The 20,570-nt window shown below is 52.1% G+C and overlaps 12 protein-coding genes across 12 annotated transcripts; 8 read left to right on the top strand and 4 right to left on the bottom strand.

Moving 5' to 3' along the window:
- Positions 1-61: 61 nt before the first annotated feature.
- IAR55_007176 (uncharacterized protein) lies at positions 62-1,144 on the top strand (the record flags this gene model as incomplete). Its single annotated transcript, XM_066950249.1, has 5 exons — positions 62-121; positions 181-270; positions 328-388; positions 452-744; positions 815-1,144. The coding sequence occupies 5 exons, from the start codon at positions 62-64 to the stop codon at positions 1,142-1,144; spliced, it is 834 nt and encodes a 277-aa protein (XP_066799464.1).
- A 275-nt stretch (positions 1,145-1,419) lies between these two features.
- On the bottom strand, positions 1,420-2,843 carry IAR55_007175 (uncharacterized protein; the record flags this gene model as incomplete). The annotated part of the gene is made up of 6 exons (XM_066950248.1): positions 1,420-1,472; positions 1,528-2,071; positions 2,258-2,465; positions 2,507-2,580; positions 2,637-2,743; positions 2,807-2,843. 6 exons carry the CDS (start codon positions 2,841-2,843, stop codon positions 1,420-1,422), a joined length of 1,023 nt encoding a protein of 340 aa, XP_066799463.1.
- An 892-nt stretch (positions 2,844-3,735) lies between these two features.
- IAR55_007174 (uncharacterized protein) lies at positions 3,736-4,884 on the top strand (the record flags this gene model as incomplete). Its single annotated transcript, XM_066950247.1, has 2 exons — positions 3,736-3,802; positions 3,851-4,884. The coding sequence occupies 2 exons, from the start codon at positions 3,736-3,738 to the stop codon at positions 4,882-4,884; spliced, it is 1,101 nt and encodes a 366-aa protein (XP_066799462.1).
- A 232-nt stretch (positions 4,885-5,116) lies between these two features.
- On the bottom strand, positions 5,117-6,470 carry IAR55_007173 (uncharacterized protein; the record flags this gene model as incomplete). Its single annotated transcript, XM_066950246.1, has 5 exons — positions 5,117-5,247; positions 5,300-5,687; positions 5,746-5,925; positions 5,975-6,233; positions 6,286-6,470. 5 exons carry the CDS (start codon positions 6,468-6,470, stop codon positions 5,117-5,119), a joined length of 1,143 nt encoding a protein of 380 aa, XP_066799461.1.
- A 698-nt stretch (positions 6,471-7,168) lies between these two features.
- Positions 7,169-7,564, top strand: IAR55_007172 (uncharacterized protein; the record flags this gene model as incomplete). The annotated part of the gene is made up of 1 exon (XM_066950245.1): positions 7,169-7,564. One exon carries the CDS (start codon positions 7,169-7,171, stop codon positions 7,562-7,564), a length of 396 nt encoding a protein of 131 aa, XP_066799460.1.
- Positions 7,565-7,711: 147 nt separating this feature from the next.
- IAR55_007171 (uncharacterized protein) lies at positions 7,712-8,460 on the top strand (the record flags this gene model as incomplete). The annotated part of the gene is made up of 5 exons (XM_066950244.1): positions 7,712-7,737; positions 7,833-7,880; positions 7,929-8,021; positions 8,256-8,290; positions 8,336-8,460. 5 exons carry the CDS (start codon positions 7,712-7,714, stop codon positions 8,458-8,460), a joined length of 327 nt encoding a protein of 108 aa, XP_066799459.1.
- A 451-nt stretch (positions 8,461-8,911) lies between these two features.
- IAR55_007170 (uncharacterized protein) lies at positions 8,912-10,440 on the top strand (the record flags this gene model as incomplete). The annotated part of the gene is made up of 8 exons (XM_066950243.1): positions 8,912-8,922; positions 8,985-9,028; positions 9,091-9,161; positions 9,290-9,430; positions 9,533-9,667; positions 9,731-9,894; positions 9,992-10,119; positions 10,238-10,440. The coding sequence occupies 8 exons, from the start codon at positions 8,912-8,914 to the stop codon at positions 10,438-10,440; spliced, it is 897 nt and encodes a 298-aa protein (XP_066799458.1).
- Positions 10,441-10,503: 63 nt separating this feature from the next.
- On the bottom strand, positions 10,504-11,786 carry IAR55_007169 (uncharacterized protein; the record flags this gene model as incomplete). Its single annotated transcript, XM_066950242.1, has 6 exons — positions 10,504-10,806; positions 10,875-10,982; positions 11,051-11,412; positions 11,479-11,503; positions 11,662-11,720; positions 11,780-11,786. 6 exons carry the CDS (start codon positions 11,784-11,786, stop codon positions 10,504-10,506), a joined length of 864 nt encoding a protein of 287 aa, XP_066799457.1.
- A 218-nt stretch (positions 11,787-12,004) lies between these two features.
- Positions 12,005-13,441, top strand: IAR55_007168 (uncharacterized protein; the record flags this gene model as incomplete). Its single annotated transcript, XM_066950241.1, has 9 exons — positions 12,005-12,139; positions 12,205-12,225; positions 12,283-12,381; positions 12,439-12,597; positions 12,682-12,807; positions 12,864-12,909; positions 12,978-13,215; positions 13,272-13,360; positions 13,413-13,441. The coding sequence occupies 9 exons, from the start codon at positions 12,005-12,007 to the stop codon at positions 13,439-13,441; spliced, it is 942 nt and encodes a 313-aa protein (XP_066799456.1).
- Positions 13,442-13,664: 223 nt separating this feature from the next.
- On the bottom strand, positions 13,665-16,069 carry IAR55_007167 (uncharacterized protein; the record flags this gene model as incomplete). The annotated part of the gene is made up of 11 exons (XM_066950240.1): positions 13,665-13,996; positions 14,092-14,163; positions 14,227-14,360; positions 14,418-14,456; positions 14,522-14,737; positions 14,800-14,867; positions 14,928-14,968; positions 15,035-15,542; positions 15,618-15,719; positions 15,787-15,874; positions 15,966-16,069. 11 exons carry the CDS (start codon positions 16,067-16,069, stop codon positions 13,665-13,667), a joined length of 1,704 nt encoding a protein of 567 aa, XP_066799455.1.
- A 1,131-nt stretch (positions 16,070-17,200) lies between these two features.
- On the top strand, positions 17,201-18,376 carry IAR55_007166 (uncharacterized protein; the record flags this gene model as incomplete). Its single annotated transcript, XM_066950239.1, has 4 exons — positions 17,201-17,499; positions 17,611-17,788; positions 17,854-17,947; positions 18,057-18,376. The coding sequence occupies 4 exons, from the start codon at positions 17,201-17,203 to the stop codon at positions 18,374-18,376; spliced, it is 891 nt and encodes a 296-aa protein (XP_066799454.1).
- Positions 18,377-19,259: 883 nt separating this feature from the next.
- On the top strand, positions 19,260-20,317 carry IAR55_007165 (uncharacterized protein; the record flags this gene model as incomplete). The annotated part of the gene is made up of 3 exons (XM_066950238.1): positions 19,260-19,823; positions 20,035-20,134; positions 20,268-20,317. 3 exons carry the CDS (start codon positions 19,260-19,262, stop codon positions 20,315-20,317), a joined length of 714 nt encoding a protein of 237 aa, XP_066799453.1.
- Between the last annotated feature and the right edge of the window lie 253 nt (positions 20,318-20,570).

Below are 20,570 nucleotides of genomic sequence, written 5' to 3'. Positions count from 1 at the left end.
TGCCGGACCGACTACGAGTCAATTCCGCCGTTTCGCTACTTCCGCCGTGAAGAGCTCAGACATGAAATTCCAGTATCGACCTTCCGAGACCAGAGGTGGTGCAGACCACGGTTGGTTGAAGGTGAGTCGCTTGAGTGTTTTGTCGTAGGCTGTGCCGAGCTGATTTCCGCCACTGTGTAGACCTTCCACACATTCTCCTTTGCCAACTACTACGATGAAGACTTTGAGCAGTTTGGTGCGCTGCGAGTCATCAACGAGGACCGAGTAGCTGTGAGTGAAGCAGTCGTGTTTGGATGGTGGCTATGTGCTGACCAGTTTCACCTCCAGCCAAAGACCGGTTTCCCCACCCACCCTCACCGAGAGGCCGAGATCTTCTCGTACATCATCAGTGAGTGCTTCTCCCCCGTATTTGCTCGTGACGGCGTGCTGACCAGCGTGTTCTCTTGACCAGGCGGCGAACTGTCCCACAAGGACTCCATGGGCAACGTCGAGACCATGGTCCGAGGCGATATCCAGATGACCTCGGGTGGTCGGGGTATCGCCCATTCCGAATACAACGACCACGAGTCGAAACAGACGCATTTCCTTCAGATCTGGGCTCTGCCAAGTCAACGGGGTCTCACACCGGGTTATTATACGAGACATTTCACGGATGAGGAGAAGACGGATGTGTTGAAGCTGATCGTGGCGCCTGTCGGGACGGAAGGTGTCACAGAGGAAAGAGAGGGGAAGAGTGTGACTCCGGTGAGTGTGACGAGTTCTTTTGAGGTGTCTATGAAATGACGCTGACGCTGATACTGACATACTTGACTAGATCCACTCCCCGCTCCATTTCTTCGCTTCCTTGCTCTCTCCCTCAACCAATGTCAAACACACCATCCTCCCACCCACCCCCGCATCGAGAAAACCCGACGAGAAGCTCGTCTACGTTCAACTCGTCCAATCGTCAGGCTACAACACCTCCAAAGCGAAGAAAGACGGACAGGGTCCTCTCGTCAAGATCACCTCGCGGGCAGGCGATGAAGTGACGCTGGGCGAGGGCGACGGTGTCTTCGTACGGGGTGGCAAGGTGGGCGAGGAACTTGCGATGGAGAATGTGGGTGGTGCTAGAGGGGAGATTGTGCTGTTTGAGATGGACGCTTAGGCGAGAACGCGGCTTGCAGATTTGAGCAGTGTAGTCTAGTACAGTGCAAGCAGAATAGCAGTGTAGTCTAGTACAGTGCAAGCAGAAGACAGATATTTCCTATGAGCAACTATGATCCAGAAGACTTTGGAGTCGTCTATCCACCTTGGCTACCGCTTCTATCCGCGTGACCACCGCCACCAGCAGCAGCTTGCAGGGTAGCGTTTCCTGTCTCGTGCCCTACATCTCTCCCTCAGAAGAAAAACAACGTTACTCAATTCCCTAGCCAGTCACCCCTACCCGATGATGGCATCGATGAGACCAGGTGTGTCGGCATACCAGTCGGTGACTTTGTGGCAACGGATCAGCGCTATCTCAAGATGACCAATGCAAGGTCGACTCACGGATAATACCCTTCCTCTTCGACGCCTTGCCTTTACCGCTGACCAGGTACTCTTTCAGTCTCCCATTAACGCCCTTGACCAATCCGTTCCCACTGGCCATGATTCTCGGTACGATCAACTGATAATCCTGTTCCCCACTCGCGAAACTGATATACAACCCTTCTCCCTCAGCTTTCGTCGATGCCTTCTCGACATGTGTGATGGTGGCATTGGTCTTCAAGCTGATATGGGAGTTGGCACCGAACGGTCCGCCAATCTCGTAATAATCTTCGATGTGGGTCGCTCCTTGTCCCGTGGCGATGGTGAAATCAGGATCGTTGTCGTTCCATCCCGAAGATAGATCGAGCCCTAGAGTCTGTCGAGAAGATGGTAAGAGGTCGAGGGCGAATCGACGGAGAAGGATGATCTTCCCCCGGAACGAAGAGAGTGGTGTGGCTGTGACGGAAGAGCCGGGGTCGAGGTATGAGTTGGCGGGAGAGGAGGTGAGCACGGTGTAGAGTCTCTGTTGGATCAGTCCCGGGGTGCCCCATGTGGAATTCTCGACCTGCGAGAGGATGGATCTCTGTCAGCCGGGATACCTTCTCGACGAGCAAGTGTATCATCTAGACGGTCAGGTATGTCCTCGTCGACCAATCTTTCGCGTTCAGAGGGATAGAGCGTCCTCTCCCTCCTTAGGGATCTCTCGTCTGTGGAAAGCCCTGACCACGTTGCTGGAGGACACCGCACCCACCTTGACACTCAACAACAACGTCTCGGTCGGATTCTCATCCAGGAACCGGTAGAACCCATACATCACGTCGTCCAGCCTCGCATCGAGATCCAAGATGGCCTCGGAATGGAAGAAGATCAGATCTTTGCCGTTGGGTCCGAAACCCACTCGGAGGTCGAACGCTCGATTACCGTCGTTCAATTGTTGGAATATAGACGTGGATTGGCATCTGATACACACAAATCAGCTCGCCTTGGACGACTCGCTCACCGATAGATTGGTGCCGGGTCAATCCAGCCTGTCACCGAATGGTACTTCAATTGAGTTAAAAGCGTGTAATCCCACTGTACGATTTTGGGAACATCAATATCGAGCTTATTTCCATTGGGTAAAAACTCACCGTGGCCGTGTCGTGAGTACCTGGTATACTCATGTCGGTTATGGATGTGCTGTCTGGATATCTCGACATCCAATTGCATGTCTTGGTACTGCATTTTTGGTATGATCCTGGTAAGCTTCCGTGGTCAGCTCCTATGACGATAGAAAGATATTGGAAGACGAAGGACCCACCTAGTATGCCTTTACCTTTGTTCAATGCCGCCGTCATGGCCGAAGGGTCTGCTCGTGATCTTGCTACGGGAGACGGCGCTGCTTGCACCGTGAGCACCAACGAGAGAAGACCTAGGAAGAGCATCTTCGTCGATGATCAAGTCTGTCGATGGGAGGACAGGGAGGATTCAGAGCGCAAGAGACATAAGGGTGGAAAGAAGAAGCGGCAGCGGGGTGGGGGGTCCATACTGCGTCCAATTATATAGCTCGCCGTCGATCCTCCCCATCAGGAGAGAAAAAAAAGTCTTTGATCCGTGGACTTCGGTGAATGTTGGTCTTGGCCCTGAACATGGTCGTTATGTGGCGTCAAGCGGGTCGTGTCGAGCCCCCCCTTCGGAGGTATTCCGACCCGATCAGACGTGATGATTAGCAGCAGATTGTCGGTTTCGCGCTCATGCGAACGTTGTCTGGGAGCATAGGCTGGGAGCGAAATCCCTCGGATCAGTGAGTGAATCTTCAGGTTGTAGGTCTTGGTGTGGAGGTCGTTCGTTCACTTGTAGTTGTAATTGCTCGTCTGTTATCAAAGAAGTGACAAACTCTGCTGATCACGAGCGGCTCCCAGGAACGAGGAAAACAGACGTTCAGGGCACTAACGAACATCGCGACTGATGTCGAGAACCATCAGGTCAAGGACATTGGAATAACAAATGCCGCAGACACATTGGTATGATAGCAACGACATTATGCGGATGATCTCTCGTGATAGCGACCTCCAGATCTCCCCTCTAGCTCCTGTCATATCACAGATGGTGTCTCCTTCACCAGCGTAGTGCCCTCGAATTGGCATCGTCACGATGCGCACTCCGGTGCGTCTTACCCCGCAAGACTATTTATCCGCAGCGAGCTGATTTCTGCTTCAGGTTGGAATGAGGTCCAGCCGGGGTCGTCGAATGCTGGCAACAATATCCGCTATTCTGCTAGTCCTCGTCGCCATCGTCTTCTTGCCTTCTCATATATGTCAGTCGAACTCTCTCTCAGCCTTGTGCTGACCATCTATCTTCACAGATCCATACCTTTGGTTCCTGAGCGCAAGGCAACCCAACACATACCCCTCATACTACTCTCGATTCGCTCTCCGCGGTTCTGGTCTCAACATCATTCCTCCATACTCTCCCCATCCTGGCCCCGAGACTCTCCCCCTCCTCGCATGGGTGATCGTCGCTACTCCCTCTTCCATCCAAGAACACGGCGATCTCCTCACACAGATCTCGTGTTATTGTCTTCTCAAAGGCATACCCTTCCATCTCGATCATCAGATTATCGTCGACGACAGACATCTCGTCACTGGACGTCATGCGAATGTCGCAAAGTACCTGAAACGATATCAATGGGTCTTCGCGACAGACGCGGATATCCTCATCGCGGATAGCACGAAAGATCTGAGAGATTACATTCAAGAAGGAGAGGTTGGAGATGGTGTCGATGTGATTTTCAATGATAGACGGAACAGGGAAGTGTGCGCTTGTGCTTATTTCCTCAAAAACTCTCCTGGCGGTTGGTCGTTTTTACGACGATGGGTTGCGTGGGCAGATGGGTGGAGACATTCGACCAACTGGGATAATGGGGATTTAGGCGAGATGATCGCCGCAGGATTAATACCTGGTCCTCCTAACAATGCAGAGTACACGGGGAGAATCACGACACTGGAGGAAGAAGAAGTGTTGGAACATCCACCCCGAGAGAAGATAGGATGTATATCCAAATCTGGTGAAGCGTGGGGCTGGGAGGAATACGGCTCGATCTTTGTCGCTTGCTTCGAGGACTTTGTGAAGAGGTATCGCACCGCAGATGACCGAATACCCTTCTGGGAGGTGAACCTGTGGAGCTGGGCAAGCGTACTTCCTCCGACCAAGATGAGAGTGTACAAGGTTCTCTCCGGTTTCAACAGGTGGGGGTTGGGAGAGGGCACCTCGATCAGGACGTGGGATGGAGTGAGACTGCCTGGCGACTTTTTGATATCGGGAAAAGGGCTGGAGCAGTTTGTCAACGCAGATGGCGCTCTGTGCTCGGGCAAAGACTGGGTGATCGAGCCTAGGTGAGCATTACGACCCATTCTATGGGCTGATACAGTCTTAGCTGGTCACTGGACCACGCGCGAGAACGGTTGATCTCAGAAGGAGGAATCACTTGGTGGCCTGGTTGCTGGGACGGGAACAAGTATGTCTGTAGCAAGTAGATAGATGCTTAGGTTGTATTGTATGCAGTGTAGAGGCTGAAAGGTTCGTCGGCTGAACTCACACTGTACAATGGATGGAATCACCTTTCCTGAGCTTACGCGTCTCCCAGCACATGCGCAAAGAGCTTCTCCCTTGACACCTTTCCGGCTTGTGCGTACGTCTGTGGAACGCTCGGATCTTCCTTCTCCATGACCAACGCCTCAAACGGCTCCCAAATGACAGGGCCTACCACAGAAAGTCAGACATGCACTTCTTGAGCGATGAGCTTGTTTCTCACCTCTGAAGCCTGTACTAAAGACCGCCTTGGCCACCTCTGCCACCCTAGCCACACCCAGATCCTCTTCTCCCTTCACCTCCTTACCAGCGCTTCTCCCCACGTACGGCACCGCTCTTGCACACATAACCCAGCTCGACCTCTCCGGTCCACCACCCTGCTTCTTGTGCCAGTCATCGAATGGGCTACCTTGGAGTAGGGGAGGATTAGGGGAAAGGACGTCCGAGATCTCGAAGTAGCAGATGGTTTCTTTAGGCAGAGCACGGATCCGATCTAGTAACGCGGAGAAGGTCTCCTGGGAGATGAGCTGAGACGAAGTGGGGTTGATCCCGTAAGACGGTGCCAGGCACATCTGAGCGGTGTCAAGACATAGACCGAGGTTCGGGTGGTTCTGCCACGATGACAATGATGAGCTTTTGATCTTTTTGTCATTCACACAGCTCGCTCACGGCCTTCTTGACGATCTCGTAGCACTTCTCCCACTCTGGGTACCTTGGAGAGAAACACCATGGCTCGTAGGCGATAGCGAATGGTCGTTCTTGCTTCGAGGCGATTTCAGCTAACCAACGCATATCTTGAGCTGTCTTCTCATCACCACCGTTCGCATCTGCTTGATCATTTGCTCCGACCTGCACAATCATGTCTTAGCTGTTACGGTTTGCCATAGACCACACTCACCTGAAGGAAATCCACTGTCAACCTCGAACACAGCTTCACCCATAACTCGACCTTTCTCTTCACCCACTCTCCCCTCTCACTTCCTTCGGGCCAGCCGTCAAACTGGTTGAGAGGCTGTAGCATCAACAATCGGAGTTCGTGCCTTTGAGCCAAAGCCTTCAGCTCGTCTGTATGGTCGAAGAGGGCATTCCATATCTGCGTATCCGACGGATCTGGCTCGTCATCGACCTTCCATTCTTCAGGGCATGTCGATGGTGGTCTGACCTCATCGATGAGTCATTCTCCTCTAGCAAGTTCAGTCTTACACTCACAGATTCGGCACCTTACTCCTCACCCAGGCCACGTAATTTCCGAATCCCAATTCTACCATCGGGAAATCGGCTTCCTGCATCGCTCGGAATTTCATCTCGAGCGTGTGAGCGGGGTTCAAGCCGAGGCATGGAGTAGCGTATCCTGTTGGGAGAGAACGGAGTTCTGTACGAGTGATCGCAGACATTTCGATTGGATCCTATCAAGCTGTTGGGGAAGAAATGCGGACACTGGGGTGACGATGAAGAACGAGAGATGGAGGAAAACGTCGCGGTACTCTAGACATCTCATACTCCAGTGGAGAATGATATGACGTAAAAGAGACGTCTGCTGGAATCTCGTAGACCGAGATCTCTTCACGTGACTTACTTTCTTGCCTCGCCCATCATAGCACTTTTCAAGATATTCTGGGGCGATGCGGCACTTTCAGTCTCTCTCTCTCTCTCTCTCTCAGCTTGCGTACAGCGGTACAGGGTCAGCTGAGCCAAGGACGCTGATATGCCAGTTTTCCAGAGAGAAACGGATCTGAATATCGCTTCGTCCATCAGGCACCAGATTCCCGACAGACCGATAGGAAGATTTCAGAGATCGGACGATTCGTTTTTCTCCCCGACAAAATCATTCCTCTGGACATGGCCGAATTGCAATGGGATATCCTGAGAAACGCCAAGACTCTCGATTCGGATCCGGATATAAAGTACTTGGATCGAACCTCCAGAAGGGGTTCCAGCAAACCCCTGAGTTGTATCTCTGAAATCTCTTTTGTTTCTCATTCCGTCTCCGACAAACAATTCACCCTCTACAACTTGATTCCGTACTCACCTGACTTGTTCCTTATTCGCCTGACTTGACTATTCACTCACCGACGGAACGCGATTCACCATCATGGTTCCACTCCTCCTCACTGTCCTTCCGACTCTCCTCGCCGCTCCTCAACCACTTGGAATGGTTCGAGGCGACGATTACGACTGGGATTACGATCACGGTGACGACTATAACCACAACTACGACTACAAGACCGCTCACCACGAGAACACTTCTGACTCTTATACCACGACCACCACCACCACCCACGAAGACAAGTGGAAGACTTCCAACCCTCCCACTTACTCTCCTACTTTGACTATCAGTTCCCAATCCCCTTCCGCCACCGAGTCTCATACTCCTAATCCTGTCATTGCTCCTGACCTCCTCGAGAGGATCATCGACGCTCCCACCGTCGTCGACCGCTTATCATCACTTCCAACAAGACCAGGGATAAGGAAGACCTTTTGGTTTTGACATCGACCTCAGTGTGAGTTGTTTTACTTTCTTCTTCACTACATCAGCTGATTTGAACCATAGGCCAACCCTGCTATCGCTCCCGGTCGAAGAGGAACTTTCCCATGTGAGTGGTAGATTTATGTAATTTTACTTCGATATGTACTGATGCCCTTCAAGTCTGACCAACCTTGGTGTCTACCACGGTCGGCTTCTTGAACCCCTGTGGACTTAACACGTTGTTGCTTGCTGCTCGGTAACAGGAGCATAAAGCTCACTCCGTCTTCAGTCCTCAGATTCACACCCGAGCAAGCGAGCAGTTGACCGTTGTTGCCCCGTAAGTTACTTCTATGTCCAGAATATGATTTTCGCTGACTCTCAACAGTGTCAAATGCCCTCTTCGATCTGGCTTCGTCCTCGAGAATGGTTTCACTAACTCGCCACCAACCTTACTCAGTTTCAGGGGAGCCCACTTTTCGTATTATCGCTATGCCGCCTTCTCTCCCTGTCTCTCGTCTCCTGCTCCAATCCTACTTCATCCCTAATCTGTTAAAACATCACCGCTGACTTATCCCCAGTCCACCGTCTTCCCTCAAGGCTCAATTCACTATCAATTCAACAACAACTGCGAACCTGCTGTCTTCGTCGCCGCCCTTTCTTTCGACGACCCCGGTGTCGCAAGCATCGCTTAGAACTTCTTTGCTCTCGACAGTGGTATCGTCGATTCGGTCTTTGACTTCCCCTTTGGTGAGTAATGTCACTATGAAAGGCTGCCGCTAGATGCTGACAAAGCCCTTGATGCCAACATCGAAAACTTCAGGGCTGTCATCACCCGACCCTTCGCCGTTGCCGTCAACGGGTGTGCCTCAAACGATGCGGTATCAAGTATCAGTTGGTGGAGTATTATTCAGACATAATCGAGTGATGGACATTCGTGTTATGAGTGGGATGTTGCTCAATAGATATGACACTTGGTATAGTACGTAGGTCAGTTCCAAATCGCATGTATAACTCTTCTCATACCACAATCAGTCAAAGAACGCGCATGTAGTATGATCGAGTAGCGGTGTACAAGAAGTCACTCACGCTTCGCAGCTTCAGAGATGAACACATTTTCTTAGCTGAAGACTACCCCGCTGACTCTGCGTAACCTTATTCTGCTTCTTGATACCTCGGGACACGCGCCGGCTCGGACCGTCGTGCTTCCAACGGATCGTACGCGGTCGGTTTACTCACACGCACGTACTAGTACTAGTACTCTATCATTGCTGGGAATCTTGAAACTGGTGTGGAAGATGTAGCGAAGGCGTTGATTGAAGCCGTCCATCAAGTCATGCTCTAATCGCAGCGGGTTCAAGCTTGAGCAGCATGTCCGAGGTGTAGGCCGATGCTTCGACAGTACAGTACTCTCTCTACTTGCTGATAAGGCCCATTGGATTAGTCCCGAAACATACCAAGATGGGCGAGAGTACAACACCACGCAGAGTAAGCGTGAGCCCATCTTGCGGGCATGGACGATTACCGTTACTGATGAGCGTGGTGGCCAGAGAACTACCCCCTGCCAGCGGATCGGATGGAGGTTGACCGTCTGCATGCACAGCATCGGGCGGTGACCATGGTGGGTCGCATTCCAATCTTTCACGGGAGCCTCGTAGGAGGATCCAGAGTGATCTGTGCGATCAGGACCGTATCATAACAACGTTGTCTTCCGGTACGTGCTTGCTTGCTAATGTCGGTCTGGTCTAGCTTTTCGGCTCGTTACTCCCGTCACAGATACTTACTCCCTTGAAGGCTAAGCAACACGTAAGGATATTGGACGTGGGATGCGGCACGGGACATTGGGCTATCGAACTAGCCTCTGTACTTCCCCTGGCCAAGATCACGGGGGTGCGTCAAGACTCTGTTGTGTCTATCCCATCGATACGTTCTCTCTTCCCATGCTGTGCTTCCTTCCATGTCTGGTCAACAGTGATAAGATGTCGCTCCTAGATCGACTTGGTCTCTATCCACGCTTCGACGTACCCGTCCAACGTAGACTTCCTCCAGCAGGACATATTGCAGCCTTTCCCACAAGCATGGGAGGGGGCGTTCGACCTTGTCCACGCAAGGTTCCTGATCACAGGAGTGAGTGGTTGTCTGTCCATGAGCACCGACCCAGCTCATGCTTCCGGCCCGTTTGGCCGAAAGATTCGCGACTTCCCCACGCTGCTCACCCGGCTCGGTAACCTGCTCAAGCCGTCAGGTCATCTATTGATCGTGGAACCGGAAGTGACCTCGGAATCGGCAGATAAGGACGTGCCGCTCGAGATGGTCTGTCCTGATATTGTCAAGCTTGGAAAGGTCACACGAGAGTAGGTCTGGATCTTTCCCCATAAGTCACAAGTCACAAGTAAAGAAGCTAATCGGCTGGACAGAATCACACCAAGCTGACACTTTGGCTGACTTCAGGGCAATGCTGAAGTTCGGGATTGACATCTACGCTGCGCTGAATATACCGAGGTATCTCGATCAGAGTGGATCATTCGGACCAGTCGAAGCGAAGAGACAGTTGCTGCCTATGTCGCCTTGGTCAGATGGTACGTGTCTACCCTTCAGATCTGTCTTGCATGTTTGCTCGTACAGTCTTGTCGATTCACCCGTATTAGTACCCTGCCTCTATCACAATGCTGATACCTCTGCACTTCGATTAAACAGAACCCCACCTGAAACAAATAGGTTCGACGCAACTGACCAACTCCCTCGCCATGCCCGACACTGTGCGTCGGCTAGTCCTCGCGACGTCTGTCATTACGGAGTCGGAGTACGATAGCTTGAAGGCTGGTTTCATACAGGAGATGCAGGAGGCAAAGGGAAAGGTTGTCCTGCCCATTTGCTCGGTCTGGGCGAGTCGACTCTAAACTTGTAAATATGTTCAGACACGGTTGATCACCCGATGCATTTTCCCCAAACGCTAGCCGGCATCATCTCCTATCTCGTTCTCTCTTCCTATCCCAGCTCGTCCCATTCTTCTCCCTCCTATCGTCCCTGCCTCGCTCCTTCTCCCTCTCTCGTCGCTTCTCATCCCTATGTCTAGCAGGAGCGAACCCTATCTCCTTTCTCGTCCCGATGGCCTGAGCAGCACGCACCGCTTCCTCTTTCACTTTTTGCGAAGCGGACAGCGCAGACGGTCCGTAGGTCGGTATGAGACTTTCGAGCCTACGTCGGGTCAACCAGCCTGAAGAAGGGAAGGCTGTCGCTCGTTCGTCGATCGATACGAACTCGACCTGTAGGAACGGGTGTCAGTCAGATCAAGGTTCGAGTTGTGTAGGAAGAAGGCACTGAGACGACTCACGAGCTTCGAGTAGATGTGGGGATTGGCGAATGACGACGACGACAGCAGTCGCGTATTGATATGTTCTCCTCTTTCATACTTTAACCGCAAGAAGTTCTCCACCTTTGCCTGCGCAGCTTTGGTTTCAGTGATTGATCCAACAACGACGACATCATGCATCGCGCAGCATCACTTACCTTCAATTGAGGACTCGCTTCTTCTGGATCTACCTCGGGAGGTATTCCCCAGTCGTCCACGCCTTCCAGTTCCCTCGGCATCGTGACGATCTTGAACACTTCATCTTCAGTCAGCCCATCGAACACCGCCCCGAACTTTGACGAGCTGTTCGTGTCTGCTTGTACAGATGTTGCGAGCTCAGATTCGGCTAGATCGGATTGAGCGGTATGCGTGAGATTCTCGGGCAGGTGGGTAGATTTCGTCGAAGAGGAAGAGGAAGATATGGGAGGAGTTCGTCGAGGTCGTTTTGTAGGTCGAGTCGTAGTGGGAGTGAGGACTATCCCCGAGCGAGGTTTGACTTTTGTCGTCCCTCTCGATGGTCCTGCGATATAGATGCATCATAAGCTATTGCGCTCTTACGACAAGCGAAAGGAGCATTTTAGCTCACCTGCTGATGATTCATTTCTCAGTCGCTGTGACTCCACACAGTACACGCCAGGAGCCAATGTAAAGTGTGTTGAAGCCCCGCATGATTCCGGAGGCAGATGAGATAGAGACATAGGGACATAGGGAGGAGGGAGGAGGGCCAAGTGTGATTAGGCGGACATTGCTCGAGGGTACAATGACTCACGGATGGTCCAGCAGCAGAGGATGGTTCAGGTGACGAATCGTCAGAGTAATGTACGAGACCTGGCCGATGTCAGTTGGATACGCCACAGCTCGAGATCCTGCTCGACCTGCTCGCTCACCTTGCATCTTGACCTGATTTATCCTGAGATGGTCGCGATGGAAAGGGAAGAGAGGAGAGAACGAGAATTCAGTTGTGTTTTCGAGGTTATAGTGTAGATGATCACTCGGAGTTCAGATCCAATCTCCGACGACGTGCGAGTGAGTTTAGATCTCTAATGGTTCCGATGTTAGAACTTCTTTCTCCTCTTACCTCCCTGCGACCGATCAGCCCCAGCGCAGACACGATGTCAGAGCTCTCTCCCGCCTACGTAATCGCAGAGACGGAAGCTCCCGAACAACCGATCAAGAAGAGGAATGACATTGCGATCGAGTTGATATCGGGTAGTGTGGGTGGTGCGTCGCAAGTATTGAGTGGGCAGGTGAGTGCGGTTTGTCTTGGCGATGTATGATTCGCAGCGTGTGCTAATGGGATCGCACGTTGTAGCCCCTCGATACGCTCAAAACGGTCAGCTGCAACCTCTCCTTTACGAGATGGAAGTCATGAGCTCACATGTGATCGTAGAGAGCTCAAACAGCCCCGAAAGGACAGTTCAAGAACACTTTGGATATCTTGAAAGTGACAGTCAGGAATGAGGGATTCCTAGCTCTGTACAAGGGCATGGTGAGACTCAGACCTTCTCCTCGATATCGATCTTAGTGCTGACCCACTGCCGAGTAGCTCTCACCGTTGCTTGGTGTGGCTGCCGTCAATTCCCTCCTCTTCACAGCTTATGGGGCATCAAGACGATTGGTCTCGCCTTATCCTGATCTGTCAGTGCTTCAGGTGGCTACGGCGGGTGCCATGGCAGGAGCAGCGAACGCCATCTTGGCGAGCCCAGTAAGTAACCTGCCACGTATATGTACTCTCTCGTCTGAGGTTCGCTTCCTGCCGACTACCATCATCGCTCACACACACTTGCAGGTCGAAATGTTCAAAATTCGAATGCAAGGGCAATACGGTGGAGCGGGCGATAAACGGCTGAGCGCAGTGTTTGGCGATATGTGGAGAGAGTTCGGCTTCAGGAATGGTATCATGCGAGGGTATTGGGTGAGCTCGAAGATGCTTGATTGTCTTCAAGTGTGAGCTGACGATGAGAATGACAGGTCACGGTCATCCGAGAGATCCCAGCTTATGCGGGTTTTTACGCCGGTGTGTGCTCCTCCTTATCGCTATCGAGCACTCAGATCTGTTGCTGATGCTCTCCCTCCCTCACTTAGGCTACGAAACATCCAAACGATGGTTCACGAAACAATACGCTCCGAACGCCCTCCCCGTCTGGGCTCTGCTCTCATCAGGAGCGATCGGCGGACTGAGCTACTGGCTGGCGTGTTATCCCCTCGATGTGGTCAAGTCTAGAGTACAGATGAGCAACATGCCTCCAAGTAGGGGAGGTTGGTTGACTCAAGGCGGTTATGTGGGAAGGGAAATGAGGGCGATCGTACAAGAGGGTGGAGTGTGAGTGACACCTTTCCGACTTTTCAAAGGGTGGTACCAACCTGTCCATGTACCAGACGAGCGCTGTTCAAGGGATTGTCGCCATCTCTGCTGAGAGCTATTCCCGCCGCTGCATGCACTTTTGCAGCCTTCGAGACGACACGAGGTGAATTTGATCCTTTCTGCGAAAGCTGTTGTTCTACTGACACATGCCGCAGAGTACATCGTCAATCACGATCTATTGTAATCTTACTCTCCCAAGAAATAGAATAATGCATAATGCACCTGGATCTGACAACTCTAACGACGATGGGAACCTAACCCTGAATGACTGCTTCCGAAGCAGTTTTTTGGAACTGACAACTGATCCACACGATCACTCCACCGATCTACAACTGGTTATCTCACCTTTCCAACCCCTCGCAAAACCCTCTCATTCCCTGTGATCTGCGCTCTCGTACGAACCCCACCTACGCCTCAAGCACAGTCGTGGCGACACCATCAATCTTCTTCTCGTCCCTCTCATCATCTTCCATCTCAGGCGTCTCAGCACCCGACCCACCAATGACAGGGGGGACTCCGCCGTTTCTCCTCCACTCGCTGCCAGCCACGTAGACCTCGACCTCCTCCTCGGTCCATTCTCGGAATTTTTGTCCCTTGTAAAGCTTGTAGTTCTCTTGAGGGATGAGAGTGGCGAGGAGATAGTAGGTGAGACCGGCGGCACAACCGGTGGTGATGAAGGCGAAGTAGAATGAACGGACGACACCGGTGTGGAAACCCTTGACTCCCATGTTGTTGAGGACTGGCCGGGGTGGACAGAAGATCAGCTTTGCCTCGTGGACGAAGACTCGATCCTGAAGTAACGTTTAGAAAACGGACGACAGGACCACCACTCACATCCTGCAAAGTTGACACCGGCACCGACGACGTACGCAGCCATAGCTCGCCAATTAACACCGTATGTGTACCCTGCGAGTGAGAATGTGGATCAGCCACGACTTTGAGGAATCAGTTCGCATCGATTCAACTCACAGTATGGACCTCGCTTGTCGGCAGTGTACATCCAGGCCAAGTCCAGTCGACCCTTGGAGATGATGTAGTAGTCGACGAGAAGGACACCGATGATGGCGAACAGGAAGATCTGGTATGACGAGATGAAGGAGACGCTGAAGAGAGTGACAAGATTAGATTGACGGCAAAGGTGGCAAGGAGAGACAACTCACAAGATACTGGCAGAGCCGAGGAGGTACCAAGGGCAGATGCTGTGGGTTTTTGACATAAGTACTGACTTGAATCTAGCTGTTACAGGCAAGATCTAGCCACTCACACGACGGTGACCATCATACAGATCGCAAAAGCCCTCTTCATCGAGATATACTTTGGGGCCAACGAAGAAATATCGTTACCGGCTGGCAAGACGTTCTCGAATACGCAAGAGAAGAGAGCGGAATAGGTGAATCCAATAGCGATGATCGCTGCTCCCGCTCGAGTCTTGGCGTTGTAGTTCTCGGTGAGGATTCGGTCGAGGTAGGTCAGAGGGTTCCTGAGTGATGGCTGGTGGTTAGCTCATCTTGGGGCTGCGAGCACGAGATCGAGGATATCTACCAGATGAGCTTGCCGTAAGCCCTCTCAGACGAAGCAGCGACGATGAGACCACACAAAGTGGTGATGAACTGCAGATCAGGTAGGGATCAGTGGTAGCTCGTTCGTCTCGTCAAAAGGGATCCACTCACGTTGGACATGGGAAAACCAAAGATTTGTCCGAGGATGGGATCTGACAACGTGACAAGCGAGTGTCAGCGTGAAGTATCAACTCCGAAAATGAGCGCATCTTACTGACCCTTTCGATGAGTGGCATTTCGCTGCCAATCAGAAGCGTTACTTGCGAAAGTGGAACAACCAGCCGCTGCCAAAAGTGTGAACCTGACGATCAACCAGACCCTCTCGCTCCCGTGTACCTTGGCTTTAGCCGTGAGGGTATCACCGACACCACCGCTCGTGTGCAGCGCCAACGCCAACATGCCGATACAACTGAGGACGTAGGCGACCAATTTGGCATGGATCAGGATCCTCCACTTAGGCACCGAGAGGAAGAGGGCGCAGCCAGTCAAGAACCAGAAGATGAAGAAACCGATCATGTTGGCGGATGACAAAGCGGAAGCTTTGGGCATGTGGTTGGGCAGGTGAGCGATGGACGGGAAGATGGCGTGAAGGACAATGTAGACGCATTGACCGCCGGTGACGGTGTTGACTCCGTTCCATACACAGGCAGAGAGGGAACGGTTGAAAACGGGCCAGAAAGAGCCGTAGATCCCGAAAGACGATCGACAGTAGACAGGGAAACCGACCTGGACCAAGGATGTGAGCAAAGTCGTTGATACAGACAAGAAATACACATATGAGGCACTTGGGCAGATACTCACATGGTAGACGGATCCGGCTCGACCGTTGATGACCATGAAGAAGGAGATCAAGAGGTACCCAAAGAAGTTACACAAGATACCGTCCCATACCGAGATACCGTACTGTGATTCAGATTGTATATTGAGCACCATGTATGTCTCGGGCGGCGAGTCGCAAAACCCCACTCACAGTCAAGAAAGTACCACCTCCCAGCCAATTGGCAACGGTCCCAACCGCTGAGAACCAGAAGATGTTGAATGTCCAGAAGTTCCAAGTCCTTCGACGAGTAGTGGCATCAGCCACCGTCTGTCTCTTCCCCCGATACAACGGTGCAAGTCCCTTCTCTCCACGGCGGCGACACCACTCACCTGTTGTGTTCTGGGATAGGGAGCAAGTCATCGTTCTCCAAAGACTTCTCACGTCCTTCGGCACCTTCTACTTCCAATCGTGGCATTCGGAATCGGATTCCCATCGTGTAGTCGTATTCTTACGGTGCGCGGCGATATCGAAGAGCCTTACTACAGCTGAGAGGGTCTATCCTCGAGGGCTTGTGTCTTTCTACAGTTGCCAAAAAACGTCCATGCATTCACCTTCCTCTCATTAGGGGTTGGATATATAAAAAGCACTTTTCCTTTTTTTTCTTATCTCTGCCACCCCGGCCAAAAGCCTCGATACTATCTTGCTTCAAAACCGCCAAGAATAGTCCATGCTGATTCCTCTCCATTAATACGCCCCAGCGTGTATCTGATCTCCTGGAATCCCGGCCGATCCGAATCGATGAATGATTCTGTTAGACGAAAGACCTTTGAAGGCTAAGCGCAAGCCACACATGGCGCCAAACAACGGCCTCTATCTTTCTGTCGGTCAACTTTTTGCTGCTGCAGATAAGGGCTCAGGGCAGAGGTGGAGATGACCGAAACCGAAAGTTTAGGAGAGAAGCTGCACGCGAAAGAACACCGACTCGGACCAAAGGCTCTTGTCTTCGTCCACGCCCCTCGTGTGAGAATGAGACAGGGCTTCCAGGATGGATTGGATCAGGATCAAGAGGGGCCATATGGTCTGATTTCTCAGAGAGATACAGCCAATACCGATACGACTTGATCGGATTTTGGTGGACCAATCATATTATTGCCCACCACTTCAGTGACCAGACCAGCAACGGATGAGAAAAGAGCCCATCTCCCGAAATCTGTACTGCTGTTCTGAACCAAGCTGTGCGGGCCTTGCGGATTCGGATTGATTGAATGGGCGTTCTCCCGACCCTCGCAGTTTGGCCCGCTCGCTCGTCCTATCAGATCGGGTTTGGCGATGTAGATGAAAGATGTGTTGCAAGATCAGGGGCATCGAATCGTGCGGACGGAGCCGTCCGATAAGGAAAGAGGTGTCTCATCGTCGGAGGCGGATTGATTGAACTGATGGCAGCGCTACTGTTCTTGGTGATAACAAGATTGATGTGTACTTTGACAACAGAAGTACATTCGTCGACTATCTGTCAACTCTGAGCTCTGAGCGTCGACCTGCGCATCGAAACATCTTCAAAGACCTAGACCTGTTCTCATCCGCGTGGCACCACAATCGCCCCGTGCCAAACACTGATCCTACGATGCCCGCACCAAGCTCTGACTCCCAACTCACCGCCGTGATCGGCTTCACTCTCCCTCCCGCGCGAATGACCGAATCGGAAGAATCGTACCTCACATGGCAAGCTGGTCGAGCCAAACCTACCGAGTACATCCGCGTGCCCGTGACGGACCTTCGACCGGAGATCGAGTCGACTGAAGCTGTTGCACCTCTTGATCAGTTGAAGAAGAGGGGGTATGCGGTATTCAAGCATGAGAGTGGGCTCTTGGATCAGATCCCCAGTGAAGAGGGGACGGAAAAGTATCTGAATGAGACGGCGGAGTGAGTGTTGGAGTGTCTTTGCGTCGATTTGTCCACTGCTTGGAGAGATCGTCTGCTACTCCTGATGTATCTGTCGGAACGCGTGCTGATCCATATCACTCCCACCGGTAGCTTGCTCAAGAACGTCCTCGGATGCGACCGCGTCATCGCATGGAACAGTGTCGTCCGACGAAACACCACCGACACGGGCGAGAAGATCGTCGCGAAGCAGCAAGCGCCAGAGAAAGGGTTCGTTCCCACGTCAAGAATCCAGCCCATAGCAGGTGTCGCTCATGTGGATCAGAATGCGGTGAGTCGTGGCGTCGAACGATGGAAGGGTGGGAAGGACGGGGCTTATTCTTGACTATCTGCTAGGAGTGGGGGTTTGAGCTTTGTGGGAAGGCTGCAGGCAAGCCGGCCGGAGAGTTCAAGAGAGTACAAATCGTCAATCTCTGGAGACCGCTCCATGGTGAGTCGCCGTCAAATTCAAATTCAAATTCAGATTCAAATTGGGCGGTGATAGTTGCTCCCGCGGCCCTCTCCGAACACTGCCCGTTCCATGCTGACTTGTATCCAAGGCCCCGTGACGAACGCCCCGCTCGCGATGGTTGACCCAAACACGCTCTCACCCTCTGATCTCGGCACACACGCCTCCCAATTCGGCTTCGGTCACGACATCCACCATTCCCCATCCCAGTCATGGGCTTACATCCGTCATCAGATGCCCGACGAGGTGATCCTCCTCAAATGCTACGATTCGGATCAAGGCAAGAACGGCGAGGTCCTGTTCTGCGGTCATGTGGCCGTTCAGGTGGACAACGATGCTGAGGGATTATCGGAGGAACTGGTGAGACCTAGGGAGAGCATCGAGGTCAGATTGGTGGCTCTTTGGGAGTAGGAGTGTGTCCCGTTGTGCCGCTGTCTGGTTTTGTTTAACAGTCCAAAAGGCAGTCTTTGCCATGTTGTCAGAGTCCACGCTTTGTCATGTCTACATGTTTGTTTTTCTTCTCCTCTCTCTCTTTCTTGGGTTTGCAGAGGTAGGTATGCATATTGTCTTGTCTCTCAGCAGGCATGACTCTCAACGGGGGTGCAAAAAGTCAAGCGCGCTTTCTTCCATACCGTCTACAACCGGTTCAACCTCGTTCATTTTCCCCTTCCGTGACGTAACTGACGTCATCACGCGCCGGGATGATGCAAATGAGTTCCGTACCATGGAAGCTAATTCTTCTCCAAACGAGCAATTATCACCATCATCACACCCCATTCCCAATCTCCCGATGCCCTAGCCGGGTCATTGTGGAGCTTCCGCATCAACAGAGCAGGAGAACAGGCCGAACAGAGACACACACGGAGCTAGATTTGGTGTGCACAAGAACGGGGGGGGGGAGGGGGGAAAGGATTGGAGACCGAGTCACGTTTCAAGGGCATTTGTGGGAATCCATCCGTACTCTTCTTGCTGTGGTCGCAGGACAGCGAGGGAGTGAGACAGTGGTAGTACGGTCGTCGGTCTACATTATTACCTTTGGATTGAGTGTACGTTGATGGACAATTCGAACAACGTTATTGTAACTGTATCTTGCAATACGTTACATCATCTCAAACCTTTCTTTCTCATCGACATCGATACAAGGAACAGTCCACTCAACAACATCGACTGGCGCTTCGTCCAATACCACGTCACGACCAAACTTCGCATCAATCCAGTCATTCATCTGTTAACACGCGACTCGACCTTTTCGCGATACATTTGGCGCTTGAGCACTATCTCTACGCTTCCCAACATGCCCTACGTTCCTCCTGGGAGCGCCTTAACGGCCGGTCCATTACCTGTCATCCCCCGCTCGATCAAAACCAAGTCTCAGCCATCGCCCTCTATAGCTCACCCGACCACCCGACCAATATGTCCTTCGAATGGTGGTCTGGATCCCAACCAACATGACGATGTTTCTACCCCGAAAGCTATATCCGAGAATACTTCGCCGGTACCTCCCAATACTCTCAAAAACGTCACGGATTCAGAGACAGATTTGGCCTCTCAACTGGACTCGATCTCGTTGGAAACCGGCGATGACGGTTCTTCGTCCTCTCCACCTCGATCACTCTCTTCTCCAGCATCCACGTCGATCCTCTCGTTATATGGCCAAAGCACAAATACGAGCAAAAGCACGAGTACGAGCAGCAGTTCGATCTCTTCGACGTCGATGAGTGATGATGGAGGGGAGAACGAGGGTGACAAGGATGCGAAAACCTCCACGACTGCGACTAGTCCCGGTTCGTTTGGCGGTGGGCTTGGGGGTGGAACGGATCCGATAAATAGGTATAGGGAAGAGTTGTATGCGTATACTGTGAGTGGCTGTCTCGAGTCGGTCGAACATTGAGTCCTGCGAGGGGGATCAATAGATCAATAGCAACGGTTGGTGCCTCGGAAGGCACGGGGGGGGCGTGTCCGTGGGCGCGACTGTAGCGGAACCGACGGTCGATCGGATGGATAGAGAGATGAATGAATGAACAGAACGAAAGACTAATGTGTGTTCGATCCGGACCTTTTCGTCGCAGCATTCACTCTATATCCAAGCGAAACTGTCTTCCTCAAGAGCGGAGAGGAGAAGACAGAGCGTGTCATTACAGGGTCAATTCGGATCCAGAACAAGCGGTAGTGAGTGGCGTTGTCTCCTTGCGATTCTCGTGCCCATCGCGATCTCGGTCGCCCGTCGCTCGTCGCCCTTCTTCCCTGTCTTATCTCGAAGTTCCCAATGAACATTGCTGATCCTTCGTTTTCCGTTACATAGTGGAGAAGATGGCAGCGAAGAAGGCCCTTGCAAAGCATCTCAATGGGTGATCACCACGTCAGACCTCTCGCATAAACATACCAAATCAAAAACCTCGACATTGAATCACCCGGCCGTTTCATACCCTTTCTCTTAACGTATCCCTCTCATCACTCTTCGGAACCCGTGGACCTTTCACTTGATTGGAACCAATGAACAATCGACTCATTCATCACTTGGGCGCGTTTGTATTTATCCTTTTGTTCGTAGATCATTGTGATTCATTCTTTCATTTCAATCCGTAACTGTTTCATAAGCTTCAAA

Source organism: Kwoniella newhampshirensis (assembly GCF_039105145.1).
Source record: "Kwoniella newhampshirensis strain CBS 13917 chromosome 10 map unlocalized Ctg15, whole genome shotgun sequence".
Taxonomy (NCBI): Eukaryota; Fungi; Basidiomycota; class Tremellomycetes; order Tremellales; family Cryptococcaceae; genus Kwoniella; species Kwoniella newhampshirensis.
This window is presented reverse-complemented; position numbering and strand designations above follow the sequence as displayed.